Genomic DNA, 27141 nt, shown 5'->3' on the forward strand with positions numbered 1-27141 from the left:
CTTCAAATCTGTACAGGTTTGGGAATACACGTATAGCTGCTACTCCAACCTGCAGTAACTTACTTTCAAACAAGCATATAAAAAAAGGAACTATATTCTAACACTCATTCCAGCATAATTTTCAGCATCTAGCAATGGCAATCACTACAAGGAAGATACTCAGATTACCAGCACCAGAAATCTGGCACTTACTCTATTCACAGCTGCAAAGGAGAGCTGCTGCCTTTTTTTTTTTTTTTAAATTACCCAACATCATTTTCAGACTTTGAAATACAAGAGAACATGCTACCTTATCAACAGGACACAGGGAAGTGCCTGAATATTCCAGAGTCACCACACACCTCAAAAGAGAGTAATCAACTCCCACAAACTTTTCTGGGAAATCCACATTGTTTACTGTATCCCACTGAAACAGAAGCTCTAGCTTTTAGCTAAAGAATAAGACTTCAACAAATCTACTTCATAAATTCAACAACAATAAGGTTCTGTTGGGCTTTGGACCCTTGAAAGAAAAGAGAAGCTTTGAGCATCTCGCTGTAGAGTTCAGACTACTTCTGAACAGAATTTATTTTAGATAGTGATCTGGAACAGTCAACTGAAATTACTGCTATTTTTGAGCCAAAATAAAATAAAAAGTATTTCTGGTGAGGAAAGAAGGTCCCTTCCAAGAGCTGTGTCAATCTGATGCACATCACCAGAAGAAGTGCTGGATATTGTTTAAAAGCACAATGCAAGAAAACCCCAAATTGTGAATTCTCCTGGTCTTCTGGTCAGTTGCCACAGCCTCCTGATGCAAAAAAATCCTTAAAGTAGCTCGAGAACCACAAATCAAAACACCCAAGTATCCTGACATACTGACTTTCTAGCTGTGCACTGCTGCAGTATTGGTAATGTCACATTAATTGCCATGGATGTCTTCACTTTCAACAGGGCAACCAACCAATGTTACAGCTGCAGGATTTGCTCTAGGAGTTTCCACTTCTAGGCCTTCTTCAAAGGTATGAAAGTACAGCTCAGCAATCATGTACAGATATTCATATTTACCACATACTGGAATAGCAAAGTAAGATTTTTGAAGCATTGACATGGGTCATGTTTATTTACATTCTGAAATTCCTACATTTTTCCTTCCTTGGGTAGTAAAATATTTTCTTTGACTATTTAGGTGGAATTGCAAATGCGTTCCAAAGAAATATTTTTCCATTAGCTACCAATGTTCCTTTGTGTTCTTCTTTTGAAAGATTATTTAAATGCTAATGTAAGAAAAATGAACGTAACTGGCATAAAGAATGCGAGACAGTGGGAAATTGAGTTTAAATATTGTAGCAAATAAACTACGTAGAAAACATGAAGTGCTCAGCACATTATTAAATCAAGTAAATTTGTCAGAACTGTCTTAAAAATTAATGTGCTTTCAACTCCCCTTAAATAATAGGGCACTTGCTTCTAAAGAGTACACAGATAAGACAGTCCTTTTTCTGCAGCTAAACTGATAAGTGTTTTCTGAAAAAGTTAAGTATTGCTACACATATGAATAAAATATTCATCAACAAGCTGCTTTATATTTCCTCAGATCTACAAAAATAATATATTTTACAAGTCATCTCTAATCATGCATTAATTTTATCAGAATACCTACATTAAGCAACCTCACACAGGGGCAGAGATGCATCACACGGAAAGAAAGCATCAATACATTTTACTCCTTAACATTCACGTCAATTAAATTATATTTCTGGGTTAAATGTGTATATTAAAACATCCATTATATTAAGTTTCAGCTACAGGATAAATAAAATTTTAGATCTGCACAAAAAATATGCTTAAGGTCTCTTTCAAGGAGACCACAAGCACCATGGTAAGAACAACACTTTAGCTGCCTCGTTTACATGACTATATTGGATGTTTGCCTGTTTTCGTTTAAAATCAAATATTTAAGGTTTAAAATAAGAATTTACAGCAGGGGAACTGATAAACATAGGCCAGGCATAGTGAAACCAGCCACCATAAATACATCTTAGCCAGAAGGTCAGTGTGTTATTAGTCCCAATTATGCTGAAGTGTAAGAAGTCTTCGTGTTGCAGACAATTATTCACTGCTGAATGAGCACAGACCACTGAGCTGAACAGTGACTTCCATCACAGACAAAGGCTTACGCAATAATGATCTATTCTGCCAAATTCCATAAGGATTTACTTATTGAACCCTTCCCTGGTTTCAGTTCACTGATTCTTCTGTTTCACTATAAAGACAGAAAATATCTACATCTCCTAAAATTTTAGCGCTTTCCCAAGTATTTACTTTTCATTAAGTTGGCAAGTCCCCGTTTCATTTTAAATATATTTCAAGTTACAAATTTTCCTTGGGTGCAAGTCAAATATTCCTAATATAACATGAGGCAGCCCAAACTGATGACCTCACAGTAATTTAAAAATACTTACACAAGCTCTGATTCCTCTTGACATACAGGAATTTATACAGATTTAATTTATTTATTTTTTTCTCAGCACTGAAAAGCAATGCAGGTGACAGTTTGTCTGTACCCCAACAGGATAATGGTTTTAACCTAAAACCAAAAGAAAATAGCCTTGTTCCAGGCTACCAAAACGATGGCCACTGAAAGAATCTCGTGCAAGGAGCAAAAGACCAACAAAGAGGATCAGAGACTTATTTTTACCTCTATTTTGTGAGCCAGGAAAGCAGCCTGCCATGTCAGTGGGCTCTGCTGTCTGTGGATAATACCCATTCTCTTATGTCTCCCTTGAAATATCCAAGGAGAAAGGAAGAATAAGAGACTCTCAAAACCATGAGAGATCAGAGGATACGGGGAGGGGAAGAGAAGATATGATAGAAAGAGTACAATCAATTTTGCAAGAGAACTTTAAAATCAGCTTGGCAGGGAGAAAACTTCAAATGGTTTGCCTCTTTGGTCCCTGCAGAATGCAAATTGCTGGTGTGCTGAAAGAGCTGAGCTTTCCATCACAGCGCACGTGCCTTTATCTAAAGATTCCCCATTCTCATATTCTGTCTCTACCTACACCTGGCAGATTTAATCTTGTTAACAAACAGTTTATTCCTGTTGCATATGAAGCCCAAATCAATGAAGTCTAAGATGTATCCCTTCTGTATAAAAAGGGACTTGGGTGAAATTTAACTGAAATTACCACAATCAACCACTACAGAGGCATATGCACACCACTGACTGACAAATGAGTAAACACAGGCTGAGCCAAACGAAGCAGCTTACAGACGATGCTCCAAAAAGATAAACAAGCTTATTAACATATCTGTTCTGCAAGTTACAGCACAGCTGCAGATTTAAGCTCCATGCTACAAGATTATGATTTAAGAGCCTATATTCCTCTGAACCCTCAGCACCAGCTTCCCCTAATGACATGGTTATTGAATGTTTCCACAAAGAGCAGCAGAAGCCGGGAGACACCGAGGCTTCATTTTAAAGCGCACAGTAAAAATGGCAAGCGATAGGTTATGGGTTTTATTAGACTAACAGAAGAGAAATGTCATCTCTCTTTTTATCCCAAGCTTTGGTTATTTTTATTTCCATTTTATTTGAATTTGCTTGCATTAGTCCCCTCCTCTTTTCCTACATGATTACTACTAAATAAGAAAACTGCTGGTTTAGGAAGCACTGAAATCGGAACATTAATTCATATCCCTGTGGAACTTGGGAAAAAGCCAACGCAAGTCTTGAACTTCATCATGATAAACCCCTGGCACCCACTAATCACAAGATTGTATCTTCCCATAAGATAAGGGGTGGATTTTTGGCATGGGAATGAACACATACACCTAGCTGTTTGCAAAGGCTCGCAACCTGGCAGCCTTTCAGTAAGGTTTCACTCACATAGCTGTTACTGTATACTCTCCAGCTATGGCTGGGAAGTTGATAATCCTTAAGATATGAGGAGAGTTTTGATTTCTGACACAGCATTCCTGAGATAAATGCAGGATCAGAGAGATGCTTTGAAATTCCCAGAGATACCCCACTGGTAAACTGCTACATGGGAACAACTTTTAACAAAGCGCCTTTAAAAAGAAAAAGGGGGGAAAAAATAGCTCTCACAGAATTTGTGTTTGCCATCAAACAATATATTAAATGTAAACCAGAAACAGAAGAGAGCATCCCTAAATTTGTTTTCTCAAATAAATAATTTCACAACGTAACTTAGTATTTTTGAGATGAGACCTATTATTTCCAGCTCTACTCCAGTTTTTTTTTATAAGAAGTGTGAAGTTTTTTTTATCCCTGGCACAATTCCTTCCTTCTGTGGTAACTAGGTGTCATTTCAGAGCATAAACTTGTATTTTAAGCAGTCTCACTACATAAAGATACAGTCACCTTCAAGTGGCCGTGAAACTTGCCTATTTAACTCCTAATGTTTCACACACAGTTCTCTCGTTCTAACTTTAGGTAGTCAGCAACATGCCTTATCATATATTAACATTTTTACCATAGAGTGTGCCACTACCAGATCATAACTGATTAGCAGTAAGACTTTTATATCATTAAGTACACTTTTACAGACAGACACACAAAAGCAAGGAGATGGAAAATTAGTCCACCTAGGTGCAGAGAGCCATGGACATGCTGAGGTCACATGAAACTGCTGAAGGACCAAGTATTTTATACTACTTCATGATTTTTTCCTTGTATATTTAGCCCCACTCACTGAACACAAAAACCTTGGAGAGTAATGCCCACGAGTTATCACTGTGGCGCAGTCCAGAACAGCTACATGCACCCTACAACAATCTGCTCTTCCATTCAGAAGCACAGAGCTGCTTCAATCCATGCACGCTCTTTATTCCTCTGTACATAGATTCTTTCATCAGACCAGCTTGCTTTGAGTAGCAAGGCAGTAATAAGGCCTCAGGGTTAAGTGAAAGAATGTTAAGAGTTGTTAAACAAATGGCTGGCACTTTGGAAGTGGAAACAGAACAGCGTCCATAAGGCAGCGGAAAACTAAAAGGGCTGAACAGCAAGTAATTCAACTTTTTAGTAACTCACTTTATAAAACACACCACAGCTTAAGGGGGTTTTTTGGTTATTTTTTGAGTGACTTTGTAACTATACAGGAAAAAGAACACAGAACTGCAAGTGACAGAAGGAGTCCTATTAATGCCCAGTGTTTCATTAGTGTACACGTTATCAAATTAAATTGTACAGCTTCCTCTGATAAGGTTTTGTAGGTGTAATCTACCTATGTCAGCCATCAGGGCTGCAAGTGCCCAATTACTTCCGGTCTAGTTAACCTCCTGTACAGCAATTCAACCACCACAAACCTTTGGTGTCGACAATAGCTAAAAAATAATTCATAAATGCAATAGTCACTTCTGTACCAGATCTCCAGACAAATGTTATTTGTGTGGCTGAAACCGTGCGGCAATGAATACTATACTTTTTCATGAGAAATAAAGCACTACTCACAGTCAAAAAATTATGTTACTTGACATCAACTGCCCACCACTTGCAGGAAAGAGCAACGAAAGGCCTCGAAGGGGAAATGCCAAAAGCACTTGGGCAGCAGTGGAGAGAGAAGCTTGGCAAGTTCTAACTCAGTGTCCCCCTTCTACCAACTTCCCCCTCTGTCTCCATCCTCCTCCTGCTCCCAGAACAAATCCTCCTGTTCAGCATCATGAGGAGAACACAGTATTTACTCTGAGACAAGAGCAGGGGGCCAAAGGCTGGCACACCCCATCTGCGTCTCATCCGGCCAGACAGCACTGTCTCTTCCCCCGGCAGTGACAGGGCAGCGTGAGCGGAGCAGGCAGGCTGTGACAGCTGCCCCACACCCCTGGCACCACTGCACTCCTCTCGTGGGGCAGCTGGGATTTTGAACAAGGCAGCCACAGACCGCAAGGACAGCGGAGCCAGAGGAAGCTCGGGAATCAGCAGAGGATCAGATACTGGTACGGTAACAAGGGATCCCCGTGCACCAGACTGACTGCAGGATTTCTGCAAATAACCAAGGCAGGAATGCAAGCGTTACAGGATTCTTCCTTTTCCTGTTTTCTTTGCAGCTGTCAGGAATCCTGAAGAGGTAAAAGGCACTAAATCTAATAAAAGACAGTTTGGTTTACTGTGCCTGGGAAAAGAGAAGGTGCTAATGAGACTGAGACACAAGGGACACCAAAATTATTATCAGGAAAGAGTAACTTCATCCTAGAAGGAGAAGAGCAGGAATTCTCCTTTTTGAATTCACTACAGCATTTGAGTATCAAGAAATGTACTAAAAAAAAGATGTTACAACAAAGCAAATCTAACAGCTGAGGGATACTATCTGCTGAATAAGTAATAAAAAGAGTTAAAGTAGGCCTTTGGCACCAGAAGGCAGAACACACATCTATTTTCCGAAATGAATATGGGAATGTTCTCTAGGTGGAAGGACACCTATATGATTACTCCATTGTTTTTGAACCATTTGTAACTATTAGTAAGCCAGTATTCTTTTGCTGGTCCATAATAACACTGATGAATAACTTTGTGATGAATACACCTGCTAATCTACATATCGTTATTTTTAAGTTATTTAATGTCTGTTTTGTTTCTTGAGTTCTTTAAAGCCAAATAAATATGCACAGCAGTCTTAATCTGCCAGTGCTACCTTTAGTAGTTCTGGTGAAGCGTGGGTTCTCCTGTTCTTTACAAATACTTTAAGTAAAATCAAATTTTTGAGTATCTCAGATGTTACATTACCTGTCGAAGGAATGGAACTGCACAGGCTGCTCAGCAGCTCCATCACCAAGAACTCCAAGGAAGGTTGGTGGCAGAAGAGCAGCATCCACTGCAGCCCCATCCGCTGGTGTGCTCACCAGGCTTCTCAAGATGTCCTTCACATTGACATTTTTTGCAGCTGGCACAGAAGCCACAGATTTACTCTCTCCAGCTCCTGTCTCACTTCTGCCCTCCTGAGATTTATTGACCTCTAACGAGAGTGTGCACAGGACTTCACTGACTGCATCTGGGCCTGCACTGACACTCAGAGGCGCTGATGAAGCAGCACCACCCGAAACGTTTGTTTGTGCTGGAGCTGCTTCCTCCCCAAGACCAGAATCCCTTCTCTGCATAGATGCTGTACTTGCTGAATCTTCAGTAGAGGCTGAAGCACCAAAAGCAGCAGATGGGTTTTCCACAACTGTTCGTACCAAAAGAACAGAAAACACATTTTAAGGTCATTATTAATGGAAAAGCATTCACAGCATTGGTCCTGAAGAAGACTTCTACAGCATTTTACACCACATTATGTCATTTGGTAAAATAATGAACAGTTCACCTGCAGCAGGAGTCTCACTAGTTTCATTTTCTGATTCCTTGAGGCTTTGATTTGGTGGTCGTCTTTCATTCTGGGGTTCCAGTATATCTCTGTATTTCGAAACCATGAGCACAGAAATAAAATACACAACAGCCAAAGCCAAAAACTGAGCCTGTTTACTGTCCTCCTGTAAAAAACAGACACACACAGATTTTTCCATTACCATTTCAGCAGCATGTTTATTTTTCTGTGAAGTATGCCCAGCACTACCATAAACAGACCAAGAGGAAGCTAACACATCAGCAATGGAAGAACAATATTCTCTAGTCAGAGTTTGTCTCACCTATAAAGCTAAGGAATACAGCACTTGAATACAAGTGGCACTAATCCTTTCATTTTTCATTTATATGACAACTTTGGCTAAGGTTGTGTGTTTTGACTTCATGTTTCAAATTAGTCTGGGGTCTAGGTCCCCTTTATTCGGGTGTTTCTTCTGCTATGTTTCCTCAAAAATGCCAAGATGTTAGCAGCATTTGCAAGGCAAGCGTACTCTACATAATTGGAACATATTAATGAAGGAAAAGGAGCAAATTCCAGAACAAGTGTTAAGGTTTTATTTCATTACCAGATAGTCCAGGGGTATGTAATCCACTATGTATAATTTAAACAAGAATTGACCAATATGCATTTGTATTACAGCTGTCACCTTATGAAGAGATTTTTAAGAAAACCTTGAAAACAAATCTTAAAATGAACTATGCCAGGTTCCTCCCCAGAGTACTCGGTCACTCCTAGTGAAATAGAGAGAAAACTGGACATTAAGATTCACCCCAAGCCTGTCTCTTTTGGCTACCAAAGGAAAAAAAAAAAAGCTTCATAACTTTTGGGTCACAGGAGAATGGAGTATTTGGATGCTCACTGACTAATCAGTAAAAAATGAGTGTTAGGAATTTTTTACCTTTCATTCACATCAGGGCTCAGGTAACACTTGATTTTTTCCTCTAAGAAGTTCAAGAAACTAAGTTACACTAAGCTCATTCTATCATGATTGTATTGCCCATCAAAGCTCCTTATTCCTTGAAGAGCTCTTTAATAATTTATTCTGGGAGATCTTTATGAGAAGCTTTCTATGAAGAACAGGTAACATAGGTGGATCCTATCTGCTGCGCTGAAAAAACAACCTATTTCCCCTTGTCTTGACCCAAAACCTTAACTTCCATAGAATAATCACAATGGGAGATTGAAGAGAGCCACCTACAATGGTAAAGGTTACAAAGAATTTCCTTGCTAGATGAATATTAAGATGGTTTCTAACTGTACTTAATAAAGTGGTGATCCAGTGAATTAGAACTGACCTTTTCCTATTTTTTGAATGAAAACTTTTTTCATTGAAAAAAGCTGTGTTTGAAGAACTGCTTGACATAAAGCTCATGTACCCCTGTAAGCACTGCCACTGGTGGATAAGTGGATTCCATCAGAGTTCCTGCTGTAGAACTCAGAGGTTCAAATTCTGCCACTCCTGGCTCTAAGTGCTGAATATAATGTAAGAAACTGCATGCAAATAAAACATTTAGACACAAGTGTAACAGCTCAGAAAAAAAACATTCCCAACCAGATCTTTCTAAGCCTACCTTTCCCCCGCAGCTCAACACCTTAGCCAAAAAGCAGAGCTATTGCATCATTATTGTGAAACCGAGAGCCTGATGGACTAGATACACAATAAAAAAAAAGCAGAGGTTGTGGGTAGCTGCTGTTTTGGTGGTTTGCTTTAAAGAAAAAAGTTCATAAAATGTGCTTAAAGGAATCATTAGGGTTACTTTAATTGCCACCAGTATGGAACAGTCACTTCCTGTGACTCTCTTGCACACTGATACTGAAGTAGAGGCTGAAAGAAGCTTGCTTCAATCAGTAATTACTGTAAAGATAAAACTCAAAAATCCTTCACTTTTCTGGACAGAAAAAAAAAAAAAAAGTCACTATCTAAATCATTATACTTGCTAAACAGTCCAATTATTGTAAACTAAGTTGTGGTGTCCAGGCTTGTGGCCACCAATGACTCACAGCCATTACAGCCGCTGTATTTGCTTACAGAGGTGTTTTTTTCAAGCAATCAATCTCAATTTCCTCAATATCAGCTATAAAGTTGCTGACACAGGGCAAAGATATTTTTAGTCAATTCAAGACTAAAAAACATATGCATACTTATGGCACGAGAGCACAAATTGGTTCCTCTGAGGGGAAGTAAAGGAATTAGAGATGACCTCTAATTTCTAATTAGCTAGAAGAATGTGACTTTTTCAAAATGTACAAACATGTTTATGATACACAAACAGCTTTTCTGTGTACATATTTGTACTAAGCACAACATAATTAATATAGCACAGGCAGAATTCCACATAATCAATTCTTAGGAACACAAAGAACCAGGTCAGGAGACAGTTGGGTTTCACCTCTCCCCTCTTTCCAATCCCAAACACTACAACAGCTGCAGAGTATTATGAGTTCCTAATTACTGTGAGCAGTATTCCCTTTCTGCACATCCAATTTAGCCCAACTCTGTAGACCAGGGGAAGCATTCAGCAAACAGGTACAAGCAGAAATGCAAAGAAAAAAAAAGGACATCATTCACTTACTATATCTCTGAAAACTACTGCTCGGAGGCGATTAATATCCATATCCTGCAGAAGTCTGTCATGGTCCCGTATCGGAGAAATGCCACCAGTCACAATGTCCACTGGACTCTATGAAAAAAACCCCAATTGTTTAAGATCCTGTTTTCAAAAGCATTCTACCAAGAATCACTGAGTGTGTACAATCACCCACTGCATGTGGTATTGTCCTAACTAGAGCAGAAAGATCAGATCTGCATTTCACCTTGAACGGAGAAAAAGTCTGGCCATTTCTTGTGTCTGATTTAAATCTGGCATTTGTGCCACCCCACTTCAGGACTGTTAAAATATCAGTGGTGCAGGCACAAATTTAAAAACTTATGCCTCTGTAGAGAGTCATCATTATTGACTTCTGTGTTTCTGAATGTGGTCTTAAACTTGCCTTTGCTGCAGACCTTCCCGATCCTATAAAGCCTTGCACTGCTTTTTGGTTCTTCCCAGAGTCTCCAATAGGCCTCATCTGTGCATGCTGCTGACACTCCAAGCAATTTCTTACTGCTACTGCACATACTTGAGGGGAAAAGAAACGTTAAGAGTTATTCTGAGAAATAGTATTGTTCTCTACTCCCTGACAGAAACGCATAATACAATTCTGTTTAGGACTTAAAACTAAAAAGTTTACGCACATTACAAAAATACTTTGCTTCCGTAAGTTTTAGACGGTTGCAAAACAACGCTCAAAATTCTTTCATAATCTATAACTAATAATGAATGCTAAACTATTAGAACATATATGCTGTAATTAAAGGATACTTCAAAGTGAGTAAGTGAGCATCCCCCACTGCAATTTTACCATGCATACAACCATGGGGTGGGTAGGGTGAAGACAGCTAAATTTCACAAACTTGGAAGGGAGAAGACAAGTGATAGACCAGTGAAACAATTGGCAACGTTTGCTTCACAATACTCTGTTACTCTTGGACTAAATGTTCTAAAGTTACACAGCTTTTTTTTTTTTTTTTTAAGCTGCACATTTGTGTCCTGTTTCATCTTCTAATATCTATTTTCAAAGGAAAAAAGAACTACCCCACCTCTACACCTGTTTGCATCCCATAAATCTTGTTCTACCTGCACAAAGTTTTAATTGCCTAGAAAGGGAGAGGAAGGCTAGTTACTGTTGAGGCTCTGAGCTGCTCTGGCACTCATGCAAATTAACTTTTCATTACAAAAAGTCTTACAGCATGCAAATAAGCATGAATTCTCTCCTCCTGTATTAACTACGTGGACCCTGCTATGATTTCATATGCTCTCATTTTCAGAATATTTGTTACTTTTTTAGGTAACTGACCATTTTCTTTCCATCCAATTTGAAGCAAACATACTGTAATAATTGGATACCAATACTGCCCAATTTGAACCTTTTAGAAATTTACACTTCTAGTTTTCACCATACCTTCATATACTGCCCTTCAAGTGTTAAACCTCTTACCTAAGTATAGCAAAGGTTCATTTTTTTTATATAGTACAGGATTACTTTTCTTAATACTGCTATATTCTCAGCCTTGATTATTTGGGGAACTTTGGCAAAAGAAATATGCTCATGGAAAAAATGAAAACGAGTTACCAAACAATTTGTATTATTTAAACTTTCAGAGGGGAATGTACATATATATAAATATATATATGCACTGCAGAATACAGTAAAACTGTAAAAGATCTTAATGTTTGACTAAATTTAATCTTAACAAAACAATTGACAGGAAAAAAAAATTAAAGCTAAAAGCTGCTATTTAGTAACTGCAAGCTCCTGTGCTCATTAAGTGGTCTTATTTGCTTACCCAGACGAAGACATTGTCGCAGAATTCCTCCAGATGACATATTTTTCTCAGACTCAATTTCAGTGAAACCAAGAGAGCTTGCAAAAATTAGCACATCCACAAGGTTGATTAATCTCTGCAGAAATGTTAAAGATGCTTCTATTGAAAGTCCTTGAGTTGGCTCAATATTCTCCAATTCATGCTACACAGAGAAAAATTGAAAGCAACATTTATTTCTTCACAAAGATAATATTCCTGCACGATAACCGAAGAAAAATGTGTGCTGGAAGTCCAGTATCAGTCACACTCATAAGTAATAATTACTCATATTTTAGGAACAATCATTAGTATTGGGATTTAATCCCATTCCAAACCACTGTGAGGCAACAGAGGCAGGAAACTTCATTTCTTCAGGCAAAGAAGGCAAGCACCCAATTTATCTCAGGGAAAGCGTTGGAGGCAGCAAAGGGAGGAAAGAGGTGCCTGTGGAAAAACCCCATGTGCATTTCTCATTTCCCAAAAGGACAGATATAATAATTAATACACTCCATAAAGAAAGGCATCCTCCCACAAGTGAGGAATTTTCATATAAAACCAGAATTTCTTACAGTAGCAGATGTGGCGGCAGAAAGCAATGGCAAGATACCACCACAGGCCATGATCATGTTGTCCATCACTTGAGAGATGAGGTGGATCGTGTTGTGCACAAACACCATGTTGTCACTGCTATTCACAAAGTCCATCACAGTTTTTGTAGAATGGCTGTCCAAAAATTAAATTAAAAAAAAAAAAAAATACACTCAGAACAGAGCTTTATTTTGGGGGTATTTTAACATATTTCTGTTTTCGCAAAACTAAAACAGACACTTAGCAGTGGGGCAGCAAGTAACACATGACTGTAAGGGTCAAGTGATGTATCTCAATCTACACCTAAAACTACATTTCCTTTCTGCTCATAAATTCCTCAAGATCACAGGTGGCCAAAAACACCGAGATTGACTGCTAATCCTCATTTGCATAGATACATTACAGGCTGGTCTATGACTGCCTCCTAGCAAAAGTCTCTGTATCAGGAAACAGAAAAAAGTCTCCTGGAACAGCGAACTAGATTTGAACTTAAATCCTTGGAAAACTAAAGCAAATAGTAAAGATTTCTCAGAGAAATTAAAAATCAACAAAGTACAAAAACTTAGACAAAAATTTTCCAAAACAGAGGCTAAAACAGAAATATATTTTAGCTGTATCTGATGATGTCCTCATAGGTTAACTTAAACGTATCCTAAAAATTACAGTCAGACAAAAATTCACCTCAGTTTAAATTGTTTGTATCACTTAACTACTGTTTCTTCATCCTGACATTCCTTTTTATCGGGTCAGTACAACTATACAGTTCAATTTAAATTTGACACTCACTGCTACAAGTTAGCAATGGACACTCCTGTTATTTCAGCTATTAAACCTTAAAATTAAATCTCAGAATTACTCCTGTTTTCAAAAATCTTCATGATTACATTCCAGATCTCTGTTAGAAGTTAATCTTCAAATTAACATCTCTGGGTTCACAGAACCCTATCAAAGCAGCAACTCAGTGTGTGTAAATGCAGAAACAAGAAATACTGTTTTGGATAGAATACCTTTCTTATCCACATTTAGATAAGAACAGAAGACACGGGCACTTAAATACATTTGGAAAATTAAAATCTTGGTTGAATAAAAATCAACAGCTAGACTGCCACTGACTTACATGTAGCCAGGATTTCAGTCCAAATGTATGTGCAGGCCCTGAACCAATACACACTTATGCCTGTAAGGAGTCTTTAAAAAAAAAAAAAACCTGAGAATAATTTGGTGTAGCTCACAAAACAAATCAGGCTATCGAATAATGAGTAAAACACCAGATGTCCATGAGTCTAAGTCAATGAGCCCCCTATAACTGAACCCAGACTGGATCATTCCACACGCAGCACAGGATGTACCTTCTCCACATCTGAATATCTGTTTCTATGGAGAAGAGCAGGTCTGTGAGCAGGCGCTGGTGCATCGGTGACCACTTGAACTCGGGAATACGGAACACAGCTGACCTCGCGTCCCTCCTCTGCCCGTCCGAGGGAGCAGCCAGCTCCTGTCCTGAGGAAACCTGCTGCCTTGAGGGCTGAATACACAGTTTGCAGACGAAAAAGAAAAAACACAAAACCCACGCTCCGGTTATTAGTTCCCGTGGTACACATTGGAATGCATTTAATAGACTTGAGATTTTAGATATCCAACGTGTCCAGACTGTGTACACGGTTCCAAATAAAGCTAAAACTACCACAAAAATGCTATTTAATGGATATTAACTACAAACTAGTCTACAGCTGCACTACCACACCTGCCAGTCTAGGTATTCACAAGCAGCCACCCAGCCTTACCAGGGGGGGAAAATATGTTGCTGTAGACAGTGGGTTTCCTCCTTTAAGGAAGAATGGTGCAGATTGAAGAGCATCCATTAGGAAGTATCTCTGCAGAAGGGAAGTACTCAGAGATATGACTATTTAGCCATTAAAAGCTGGATTAGAAACTAAAGGTTAGAGGGCTAGAGCACTACAGCACACAACAGAAGCCCAGTCTTAATTCATACTTGCACAAAAAAGGTAGGACACCACGATACAGTGACAAACCTACACATTTTTACAGTTTAAAACAACAGAGATGAAGTTGCCGTCTAGCCAAATACTCAGTTTATATCAGCATTCATATGTGGATATACAAAAACTTGGAGATTTCTCAGTAAACAAATTAGTAAGAATAATGGCTATTTTTACCCAGGGTTAAAAGTATTTTATAGATAACTCACAAAAATCACACACATTATAATCCCCAGAATGTTTAGGTACACTTTCTCCAAAAATTCATTTAAAAAAACGTTCCTTTTGTTTTTAAGCTAGACAGATGAAGGACAGGTAGAACTTACCTCAGGCACGGATCTGGGGGGCAGAGGTGCTTCTAGACGTGTGTTAGCTTTCAGCTCCAGTCTTTCTGTATCTGATGCAACACTGGAAACATCAAGCTTGGCAATTCTTTTGTCAGAGGCTACAGCAGGCTCTGCCACATGTGCACTTGTGTTTTCCACAGTTGTTTTGGTTTCACTAGTAACTACATTTCCTTCCTTCAGCTTCCTTTTTCCTGCTGAATCTGGCTGAGTTACTACTTCTGGAACCGCAGAACTCACTGTCTCTGGCAAAGTCAGTTCTTGTTTCTTCTCATCCACACCTTCAGCACCCTCAGATTTTAAGAGCTCAGTTTCAGGTTGCTTCTCTGTTGTTTCTTCCTGCTTTGTCACTTGACTTGCATTAGAGCCACATTCCTTGTTCCTTTCCGCAAGCTCTTCTGAAGGTAAAGGCAAACTACTTTCATCTTTCAAATCAACAAAGTCATCTTCGTCTTCCACCTCTACTGCTGATTTTTCCAGTCTTTGTGGACTTGTAGAAGTTTCTCCTTCTACAGGAGTTTGCATAGCTAAAGAAGCAGCAGTGACAGTAACTGCTTCTTCCACAAGCTCATCAGCTTTGCTAGAATCTTCAATTGCTTCAGCTATTCCACTACTGATTTCTGAGACACTGGGCTTCACTGTTTCTGGCTCTGGAGAAAGTTCCACACAAGGCACTGCTTTCAAATCCTGTGTAGCAGTCAAATCCTCCCCCTCTAATGCCTCCTTATGATTAGACACTGAATGAGTTTGTTGGCCACCATCTGAAGAGTTTTCTTTCTCTTTTTTTTCAGTTCTGCACTCCGTATCACCATCAGTAATGCAGGAAGGAGCAGCAGCATTTTCTTTTAACGCCAAAGATTGTTGCTTTCCCTTGGTTTCAGCTTCTTTGCTAATCCCAGAGATCGTTCTAATTGGAGTTGAAGAAGGTTCTCCACTCCCTTCACCTCCTCTCCCTTGGTACTCCTTGTACATCTGGGAAAGACTATCTTTGTGCATTTCAAAAGTTACCTAAAAGAACAGAGTTCAAAGGATATTAAAAACTATATGTTAATGACTGTTTTCTTAAAAAAAAATAAATAAAAGGAAAACCAAAATCAATGCTCAGATGACAAATTTATATTGGATACTGTCCTTCTCATTAAAAAACCTGCACATGAGATACCACTTCAACTGACAGCAGGTTTTTCTTACATGTACCTGGTTTTCCTGGCAAAAAGCAGGTTAAAAAAGTAAAGCCAGTGCCAAAAAATAACCCAACTAGAATGATCCAAAGGACATCCTAAGCATAAGATCCACAGAATTACTATTTAAAACTTCAATTTTTTTTGTGAAGGGGAAGCTCTGACAAGTAGCAGAGCTTTCACATATTTTTAGCACCTTAAGTAGGCTCAAAAATCCACAAAGATGCATAAACTTTTGAAAATTTCACATTAAAATATACAATCTCACTAAGAGCAGAGAGAAGCACCTAAGAAAGCCAAAATCCTGTGGATCCCCAAATGATACCTAAAATTCCCCAGAGGACATTTCCTCTGGTGAGCACTATTCACCCCATCTCAGCCTGAGAAAAGATACACAAACTGATTCAAGTGAAAACACTTCTCTATTCCTCAGCTGAAAGTATTATTGGTGTTTTTAAGTATTTTTTTAAAAATACAGATAGAAAAATTCCTTACGTACACACAAATAAAACTCATTTGCCCAAATAAATAGCTGTGTTTTAAAAAATAAAATATCACTAGACTAACTTGAGTTTTTATTACACTGTTATTCAATTTAGTTTATCTAAACCTTTCCATTTAGAATTTAGATTTATATTCCATAACACAAGTGTTTATGTCTCTGTAAGCTCAGTTCTCAAAATTTTCCCAACGTAAGCTCCACCTGAGGGTTCCTTTAAATCATTTTCTGCTATCAAACATTTTCCACAGGCAAAGCAGAGCAGTGCATTCCACTAAATACACAAACACACATTTCCTTATTCTCTTACAAACTCAGCTCATTCATTTGGATCTAATCTAAAAATTCCGTGTACTTGGAATTCTAAGTGACGATTAATCAGTAGGAATATTTTCCCTTAAGATGACACAGAGAAGTCAAAAAAATATTTTTTCAGAGTAAAAAGGTACTAGAAATTACAGTTAACAAATCAGATAAGCCAAGAAAGAACAAAGACAAGATGATTTTTTTGGCAGGTTCTGATGTCAATATTCGCTTTTTAACATACCATTTTCTCCATCAGTCAAGTATATTAAAGCACTGCAAAAGCAATGCACTATTTTAACATGATCTGAAGCACATTATTCATTCAAGCTGATTTAACTGAAACTTTAGTGTCTAGAAACAGAACTGGGATATCTCACTCCTCTTGTTTAAAAAAAATAGAAGTCTTCACATACTAGTTCACACAAAAAGAAGTAGTGTGAATGATTACAAATGTTTGAAAGTTCATCCATCTGTAAAAACGGATCCATAAATTATTTGATTCTAGGGTTTTGCTAAAAAGAATACGTGGGGGGCATTATTACTTTAGAAATACTTCCTGAATTGTACCACAACCAGAATGCCAAAGGCAACACAAAATAGACCATGCTAGTAAATTGTGCCTTGCACTTTTCACTTGTTTTCCAACACACGATTAGGCAAAGCTGCTACTTTAGGTCTAATCACTACTTTTCTGAAGAAGGAATCTTAACAATCGAACTTATCTCCAGCTAGCCCTCCCTCTTCCCTTTCTCCCCCTCTTGCTTCATCCATTTCCAAAACTACTAAAAAGCTGTGTTCCACCAAGCACTAAAGAGACATTTAACAAATGAAAATGTCATTGTTTGATTTCGGCAAAACTTATATGTACTTCCCAGAAAGCACACTGCCCCACAACATTTAACAGTGTGTGTATTTTCATGCATCATTTCTGTGTAAATCTCATTAAACTCATATGCAGGAGTAAAAGCTACCAAGTTTATGGCTTCTCACTTTCCCTGAACACAAGTCTGTAGGGCTGGCAACTACTTTTGGAGAAATGGGCAGTCAGTTGTATCTCAGCTGGCACAACCTGAGACCTACTCTTCTGCTATAATGCTTTTTTCTAGTGCACTACCACGCCCCATCCCCTTAACAAAAACCTATTGCAGCTTCAGATTTTTCCTTACCAGCCAAACTGATCATCTGGTTCACAATTTTAAATCAACCTTGCTTGAAAATAAGTCAGAATCTGTTCTCCCTAAGTCAGGATTGTGAGCTTGCTTTTACTCTCCTCCCTCCCCTCAGAATCCTGAACTCCACCATCCCATGGTCACCGCAGCCAAGGCTGCCTCTCACCTCCACATTTCCACTATGGCCAACACTTTAAACCACAATGTTTGGTACAGGGAAGCAACACCATTTCACAACCAATTTCATCTGAAACCTGGAACAGACAGTGCTTTGGAAGACATTACAGAGCAATACTGAAAATGAAACTGCGCACTGCGGGATTTTTTAATGGCCACTAAAAAAAAGAAGAAACAAAGACCACCAAGAAGGTCAATACTGACAGCCTGTCTTCACAGATGGGTAATGTAAACTTATGGGCAAATAAATCCAAGCAAAATCTGATGAGAATCTACACTGATTTCAGAACAATGCAAGAAACTCCAAGGAGAGAAACACCGGTGAAGAAAATTAGGTAGTATGGAACTAAGGGAAAACATCACTCCCCCCAAAAAAACCCCAAAATCCACTCAATGAGGATTGCAATTTCTACTTTGGCCATAAACATCAACAAGAATTCATGTCACGGTGTATTAAATACTGTCCTTTAAATAAAACTCAAATTAAAACACCAAGGCACAGAATTAGAGAGATCATATGAAACAGTATTTTTCTAAAATCCATTTTGATTCCAGGGGTTTCTTACATAACAAAAGGATACAAATTCCAGAAATTCTGATTTGTAAAACCCAACTTTTCAACAAGTCTGTATAAACACTTCTGATCACTGTATCAATCTGTAACTTGGTTTGACAGGAAACCAAGAAACTGTGGTACTGTGATGGAGGCACAGATAATTCTTCCCCCACAGCTTCTATTGCATGATGTGGCATTTATGAAACACAGGAGTACACAAAGCCAAACTACACATACAAAACAAAACACCTAAAGTTAACAAAATCAGTACCAACAAAAATGCAAAATGAAGTAGAAACTATGATTAGTAAAAGGAAGTGCACAGAGTACATAAAGGTATTAAAGATAAACATTAGGATCTGCAAGCATGCAACAATTTACAAGACAACTGCTACCCTGAAGAACCTTAAATGTACACAAGTGATTTTTTTACTTTCCTTAAGGCATTTGCAACTGTAAAGCTGATAATACAAAATTAATTACCAGAAATTGTTCTAAATTAGTGAGCTAAAAGGCCAATCATTAATCTTCACCATCATTTGATGGCTAATCCATAGCTGTCTACAATGCTTGGAATGCATCTCTACACACTACCAGTTGAAGACACTTGTGAGCTAATAACGGCAACATTTACCTCTGCCATTAATTTTAACTTAATTTGACATCCAACATTTACTAATTGCCATGGAGAAAAATTAGCATACAGCAATGAGAAAGGGTAAGATGATAGACATTTGCATTAAAAAAATATGAAGTATTTCAACTATGCATTAAGATCTTGGCCTTTTTTCCCATTTTCAGGTGGGAAATTTCATAAAGTAGAGAGAGGAAGGGAATATCTTGCCAGACAGGTCAGACAATTATACATATTGCTGTTTCCTTAAAGAGTTTACTCAGTGCAAACCAGCTCCTGTGCTGGTTTAAATAAACTCTTCATAATAAATGAATAAACTCTTCATAATTCCAAAAAGCATCACAGCTTTTTAAATCCTAACTAGGATTTTATTGACCCACTTTTTCTACTTCTCCTCTACTAACTGTTTCAAAAGTGTAATCCAATCTCCAAACACAAACTGGCCTGTTTAGACAGGAGACCCCACAATCAGAGATACCAAAACTAATTTTCAACTGAGCACAGGAAAAGCTACAAAGGTACTGTGTGCACCACGCACTGAGTTACAGTCCATAAACCACTGACTTGAGGAATCTCTGAGCTGTTTCTGAGTGGTTCACAGAAGAAAGCTTAGAAAACCAAGTTAAAATATACTTTTGCAGGACACTACATTTGAGAGGTTTCTAGGAGTCTAAACTTCCACCAGAAACACATTCAGTGATGTACAAGGTGGGGGGAAGCCACTGTTCCAAGATGGTTTCATGTTCCTGTATCTTGCATTTTCACCTAGGTAGCAATAGTTCTACCTTTTTTTTTCACTCATCTCAAAAAAATATCACTCATTATAAAAAAAAAAAAATCATTTCTAGAATAAGAAAGCAAGTACTAGTCAATATAATTCATAAAAGTCTGCTTATCTGAGGGAGAATTTTATGTATGACCGCAGCATTTACCTCCAAATCAAGTCAAGGTATAGCTTGACTTACTGCTACATCATCTTACAACAATAAATTCAAACTGCCTACCAAAAATGTATTAGCTCATTTTCACTAAGGAAATTATTGCTTTTAATGAGTTTACATTGCAAGACATGAGCACACACAGTCATCTCAAGGCATGTATTTTCTCACTGTCTCAATCCCTGCCACCATTCCTACAGTTCAAGGGACTGTCAAACCCTATCTTGTACACATTTGATATTTAGTTATTAACAAAAATATTCTGTAACTAAATTCAGCCTTTATCACCCCATTGTTGCAATGCCCAGCGGCCAGTCTTACGCACTGCTCACTTCTGCCATCCTTTTCCACTATCTCCTTATATTGTTGGCAGCTCTACAGCAAACACTCCACATCCAACATTTTAAATAACAGCCAGGAGACCTAATTCAGGCCCCACAACGTGAACAGAGGTAGCTGCAATTATGAAGGAGGATTGCTTCAAATTGCAGCAACAGCAAAGAGAATCACTGACAATTCTTGAGGCTGCAGACACAGGTCCCATCTTCCAATGATTTTTTTATACCAAGTCATAGAGATGAGAATCCTCTCTCTCCTCAAGTCTTCTTTACTTAGGAAGACTATTTCAGAGCTACTTGCCTCTTTATGCACCAGCTCTCTCCACTGCAAATGTTTCTGTAATTCTTCTTTTTGAAAGCACTGGCACTTAGTAGCAAATCTCTATTACACTCTTCTTTTAAGGCTTCTCTGCAGCTTAATAAAGGGTTTTGTCTGCTCTATAAATTCCCAGTTTACCTTGCTCCCCTTCTATTCTATCCCCATTTCTTTCAGTTTGGATTAGCCAAATGTTAGCATCCTGCAGCTTTATTCATGACATTGCACTCTCTCACACCAAGTCAGTAACGAGGTGGAGGAGCTCCCCATTAACCGTACCTGCTGCATGTGTAAGACCCCATCACTGGTACACAGCCCTGCCTGCTGAACAAAAATGAAAATACTTTCTTCTCCCTGGGGCCATTGGTCAGAAAAGCCTTCCTACACACCTGCTACAAAAGAAGCAGTAACAAGGAAACACCTCGTAAAGGTGAGGGTCTGCATCATCACACCACATCTTGGGGTGTGCACAGCTCTAAAGAAGGCTCCACATTCTGCTCTCCAAGCTCCTTCTGCTTTCCACACCTCCGTTGACAAGCTGAGAATCATTTCTATGTAGAATAAGTAGGATTTATTAAAAATAACGATTTACACCATTAGAATGAAGGTAATAGTGAATAAGTTCAAGGGTACTTCCAGCTTTGCTTCATTGACGTACTGGGCATGGCACAAGTGAAAACCAAAAGCTTGCAGTGGTACAATGACCCTCTGGGCCAGGTACATCTGCTTCACCTCAGGGCAATGAAGATACACTTTTCAGAGGACTGAAGAATACCTGAAGCCTTCAGAATTCCCTAGAGCTGAAGATCTCTGCTGTGGGAGACCCTCCTGCCCCCATGACAGGGATAAAAAACAGACAAAGCCATCCTAAGCAAATCGTAGACGCCAATGGGATTTGGACTCCAGATTCCAATGGCCTCTTACCTTGTAAAACTACTGAGCCACGTTCACTTCCCTGCAAATTAGTTTTTAATTGCCACCATTTATTAAGTCCTCCACCACCCAATCTCTGCAGCTTTTGCCAGTTTTCCCAGATGAAAACCTGGCAAACATGGCACACATAAACGCTCTGGGGATTTTTCCACCCCCTTAAATTAAATGAGCACGACACAAAAGAATATACAAATTTAATTAACACTTACAAAGTTTATTCCAACTGTACAACTGACTGAAAACTGGCAATTAGTTAGAAATACACTGTACTGTAAGGTCCCACTATTAACATTTTCAAATTATACTTCTCATTCAGATTAGTGAATACAATTTTTCCACTTAAACAGCAACAGAACTGCAGCTTACACATACTAACATCACAGAGTCTTAGTCACTGAAAATCTCTTGAGCTACTAAAAACTAAAAATCATTCTCCACCTGAATATATATTCTTTAATAGGAAGGTAACGTGAATCAACTTTTAAGTAGTAAAACATATTTAAGGGCCTGAAATAAGCAGATGTTAGACTTCCCAGTAGTTTAAAACATTCAGATAATTTAGGAGTGTATTATATTGTGTAAGTAATTTTACTCTTTTAAAACTTGGGGAAGCTGAAAGGTTAACAAGGGAAGTTGTCCACCGTTCTTTACTTGTTTCCCATTATTAACCCCCAAATCATTGGTCCTTTGTAAAAAGTAACAGGACTGGACAGATAAAATCTAAGGCCTAGTTAGCATGGTTGCAATGTTTAAAAAACAGAAGTTCTTGGATGCTTTCATAAATTCAGCACTGGCCAGTCAGAACAAACTGGAGTTGTGATTTAATTTTTCCAATAATATTTTGACTGAACTAGAAGCAACAGATTAAACATCTTTGTATACGATGGTTTAATATCTGAAAAGCATCAAAAAATAACACGGAAATTAACAAAATACATGAGTAACACTAAGAAATTTGGCTTTTAAAAGGTTGCACACACCGACACACCTAAATTCTGAGTGTAAGGAAGCCAATGCAGCGCAATTATGCCGGAAAAGCCACTGCTGCTTATAAAACACTGTGCAGCTGTTGGAGGAGAGGGTTACAGTGACAAACAGCTTCCCTGCTACAAAGGTGGCAGGAAATCTATCAAACTGGACAATAAAATTGCAATTGAGTTTCTTTGGCTTTTTATAGCAGCTGCATGTATCTTGATGTGTAGCTCTGCAAAACCTATCCAATTCTCTAACACTGGTCCTTTATGTACTAGTTCTTTATCATAGAATGGTGTTATAAATTAATGGCACGAACGGCACAGAGAGTTGTAAAAAGGAAAAATAAGCAGTAACCCAATACAATTAGAGATGAAATAGGAAAAACCCAAATTGGTTATTCTCTTAGCAATGCTAAGGAAATATTTTTGTTCCCATAATTCCCACATTACTTTGAAAGCATGCTAGAAATCAAAAACATCTGAGATGCACTTAGCATCGAACAATTTGCCCACTGACTTATGCCTACACCAGGTTACGTGTGAATCTCTATGAATCTCAATAGTGGTATAACAGGATACAGGACTATTTAAAATAAGGAAAATTAACAGGATTTTAAAAATCATTATAATTATCTGTTTATGAGGATATTTTTCAAGAGGGCTTTTTGTGATTTATCCTAATTAATGTTGATGTAATTAAAAGGCAGCTGTGAAGAATCCTCTAGTTTTATACGGCTAGTTGCATGAATTGTATGTATGACACAAAAAAAGTTCAAATGGAAAGTGCATTATAAAGGTGAAATTTTAAAATCTTGATAATAGCATCATCATTCATATCAATATTGTCAAGTTAGTTTCTGGCTGCTTTTGCTGTTTAAACATTCTCATTTTGGCTTCTGGAACTAGTATTAGTACTGATGTCCAAACAAACCGAATTCCTTTATGAGTCCTTCAATATTCCACCACCACGCTCTGTCCACACTCACAAACTTCTAAACTTGCCATCATTCACCTTCTTCTGAAACAGGCCCAAAGAATAGACAGATATTTTATATTGACCAGAAAGTCAACAAAGTTGGACTTGGGAAAACGTACAGGGAGTTACTCCTATAACCAAGGACATCTCCCTGTTGCAGCATGTCAGAAACCAAAAATGAGAAACACGAAGTAGGTCATCTTCTCATTTACTATGGCCTTTCACAAAAACATACAGCCTTTAAAATACAAATTAATAAACTAACATTATTTATATCTATTTTTTTTCTAAAGTTGCAGGGTTTTGTTCTTGACATTTGGCCATGGCATCACAATAAAATCTTGGGTTTTTTCTCTAGGAACTCCAGATCATTGATTAGCCACATTAAGTCACTGAAGAGAATGACCAAAAATCCATATAACCTTTCTGAAATAGATGCTGTTTAAATGACATTTCTGACATTACATTATCTTACAAAAGGGGTCTAGGACTAGAACTACAGACTATAAGATAACAAGCTAGCTAATTTCTAAATTCAAGACACCAAAGCTGAGTAAGAGTTAGAAAGGTGGTCTTCCTTTATTCACCCCTCCATCTTTCCCCAGGGACAATTCCCAGCAACTCCCAGCAATCACGCACATGCTAAACTATGCCAGTTTCATATAAAAGCACATTAGGGATCTTTACTCTGGCTACAGCTTGCCATTGTGCAATTCACCCATGCCCTCTGCGTCTTGGGGCAAAAAGAGGAAACTGGTTTCTGAAGACCGCAAAGCAGACAAAAAAGATTAAGAATGGTTCAACACCTAAAATGTGATCACTGTAAGGGTTAAAATGTGGTCCTGGGCGCTTTGCACTTGAATTCCACTTAGCTAAGTGACTGTTTAATAAAGTTATTTCACTCATTTTTATTACATAGACTTCTACAATCTGTATCTATACATCTACATTGTATTCTATATTGTAATCTAATCTATACATCTACAATCCCACAGCCCAAGAATCCACCATCAACCTCCTCGTGCAATAAACAGAGCTGCAAAATAACAAGGTTCTTGCTGTCTGCAGAGCTTGAACTTTCTCTAGACAAAAAATTCGTTCAAAATCCAAGACCTCAGAAATGCCAACAATTCCTTAGTATCATAAAGTCATCTTTTGGATTCACAGATATCTTTTTCACACTGCTAAGTTGCACACCTTTAGAAATCGGTAATTTGCAATTTATTTCATTATAAGTAAATATTCTGACAATCAGAATAATTCTGAGGCCCACACGGGCCTCGCTCTTTTGTTCAGAATAAGGCAGTATAAAAAAACATTTTGTACTACTCTGCCTTATTCGGAGAACCACTAATAACTTCACGATGTAACTCTGGTTGTAACAACAGCATTCAGACAGAACAATAACAAAGGGTAATAGTCTCATTCATACAGCAAGGATTTGCACTCTCACCCCATATTCCATGACAGCTTAACAGCTGAAGCATCTGCCTTAACTTGGATTTCTTTGCTTTTTACTCATTTGTTTTACAGCCTTTTGATGTTACTAAAAGGTATTTCTGTTGATGAATAGCTATGGTGCGCCACCTTGTGTTCCTGCTGTTACTAAAAAGCAAGACCAGCACCAAAATTTTTCAGAAACGCTCCTGAAATTTGATTAATCTCACCTTTGAATGCGTGATTGACAGTGTATCCACCCACACACGCCAGCCACCCCACTCATATTTTATTGCATGGTACAGCAAAATCCGAAATATGGTGTACACCATCTCAGTTATCTTCTGCTCCTCTGAAGTCTTTGGATTAAAACAACAAAGGGAAAGCATCCACTCCTGCCAGACAGAGCACTGCAACAAACTCCTGCAAAACACACACATGCTATTGAACCATATTTTAAAATATATCTTAGAAATATATACAACAGCTACATCAAGAATCCAGCATGCTTTAAAAAATTGCTACATGCAAGCTTCTCGAAATTTTCGTACTGAAGACTTTCCTAGAGCACAGAATCTGCTGAAACAGCAACGAAGCTGAATGTGCCCTCATGAGTTAAATTTACTAGGAAACCTTGTTATTCATTTCATATACTTGTGCACAGAGCAAGCCACCTTACCTCCTGTTTTCTCTGCTGTTATTAAACAGTTTAATCATATCCGAGAGAAAGGCTCGCCGGACCTCCAGAGTTTCTGCACACTGTGGAGAATTACGGATCAGGATTGCAATAACCTTCAAAATCTCTGTAAAACAGTTCATGAGTAACAAAATATTAGGACCAAGCACAGCATAAAACACAAGGCCTCTTTCAACAGTGTTTGCACAAGGAAAGCCACACCACATAAAAGAAGTTTTATACTGAGAAAAAGCACATCTCTATTGGAGAAGAAGGTTTGAAGGTTTAAGTAAAACAAATCCCTTCTTCCAATACTTCTCAAACCTAGTCACCCATTAGGAGTATTTGCAGGCCTCTAAAGAAAATAAAACTCATTGAATTACCATGTTTAAGCAACACAAATATTACTACATGTCAATTGACAAGCTATCAGAACCTGTTGGAACCGTTTTTACATGAGGTTCACACAAAAAAGCATCATTTAAAAAACCAGTATATGAGAAAAAACACTCTATGAGACTTTGCTCTACCTTAATAATACTGAATTATCTAAGAATGTGACCAACTTCCAATTGAACTTAACAGTTTCTGTTATAAAAAAAACCTTCCTAATATAAAATTTCATCTCTTATGATCACAAGGTTTTCTGTATTTTTAGGAGGTCAAAACTGAGGATACATCACTCTTTTTGACGCAGTGGGGTAGTGACTTTTCTTGTTACTTTAAAAGAAGTCAACTTTGTAAACAAATTAGGGTGTAATTCGAACACAGTCACTGTGATAGTTGTAATTCATCTTGTACAACTTCTTTAAAGAGAAATTCCTTATTTGGTAATAGTAATGACCTAAAAAAGGGTCTCTAGAAGTCATTATTTCTACTAGACCTACATAATTTCAGAATCAACTCAGTCCCCATATACTCTATGCTGATCACAGCAATGACTGTCAACTTCAAAAATCTTAGGAGTAAGCAACAGAAACATGCTCACATCTCTTGCTTCATACAGATTTGCTAGAAGGAAAATGGAATAATGCAACCAGTTTTCTTTTCTCCCTATCAGCTTTACTTTCTTTTTTCTTCCCCCACTTTCCACCTGAAGTACACCTACAACTGCGACCTACATCTAATGACAAAGCAGCTACAAAAGTGAAAAAAATCTGTTATTTCTCCAGAAAAAAGTGAACTCCCAAAGCTATCACAAGGCCATTGTATTATGTACAGAGTACATTAGTAATGTATATAATTCAGGAAAGGAGATCGGTATTTTCTCAAAGTTCAAAAGACATCTAACGTTTCATATCAAGATATTTGCAATAAAGTAAGCTAACCAAAACAGATACATCTCTCCTATTCTCCATTT

General features: G+C 38.0%; 1 protein-coding gene across 6 annotated transcripts in view; it reads right to left on the reverse strand.

The window, feature by feature from the left end:
- The window catches only part of LRBA (LPS responsive beige-like anchor protein), a 366633-nt gene that overhangs the window by 280642 nt on the left and 58850 nt on the right, over positions 1–27141 (reverse strand). For all 6 annotated transcript variants that reach the window (XM_040065850.2, XM_040065848.2, XM_040065849.2 and 3 more), the window contains exons 21-30: positions 25785–25908; positions 25336–25528; positions 14654–15679; positions 13677–13852; positions 12309–12462; positions 11722–11902; positions 10326–10453; positions 9908–10015; positions 7296–7461; positions 6719–7157 (exon numbers count right to left, since the gene is read on the reverse strand). In XM_040065850.2, coding sequence (XP_039921784.1) covers positions 6719–7157; positions 7296–7461; positions 9908–10015; positions 10326–10453; positions 11722–11902; positions 12309–12462; positions 13677–13852; positions 14654–15679; positions 25336–25528; positions 25785–25908 — 2695 coding nt within the window. The remainder of the gene's footprint in view (positions 1–6718; positions 7158–7295; positions 7462–9907; positions 10016–10325; positions 10454–11721; positions 11903–12308; positions 12463–13676; positions 13853–14653; positions 15680–25335; positions 25529–25784; positions 25909–27141) is intronic.

This window comes from Hirundo rustica, chromosome 5, assembly GCF_015227805.2.
Source record: "Hirundo rustica isolate bHirRus1 chromosome 5, bHirRus1.pri.v3, whole genome shotgun sequence".
Classification (NCBI taxonomy): domain Eukaryota; kingdom Metazoa; phylum Chordata; class Aves; order Passeriformes; family Hirundinidae; genus Hirundo; species Hirundo rustica.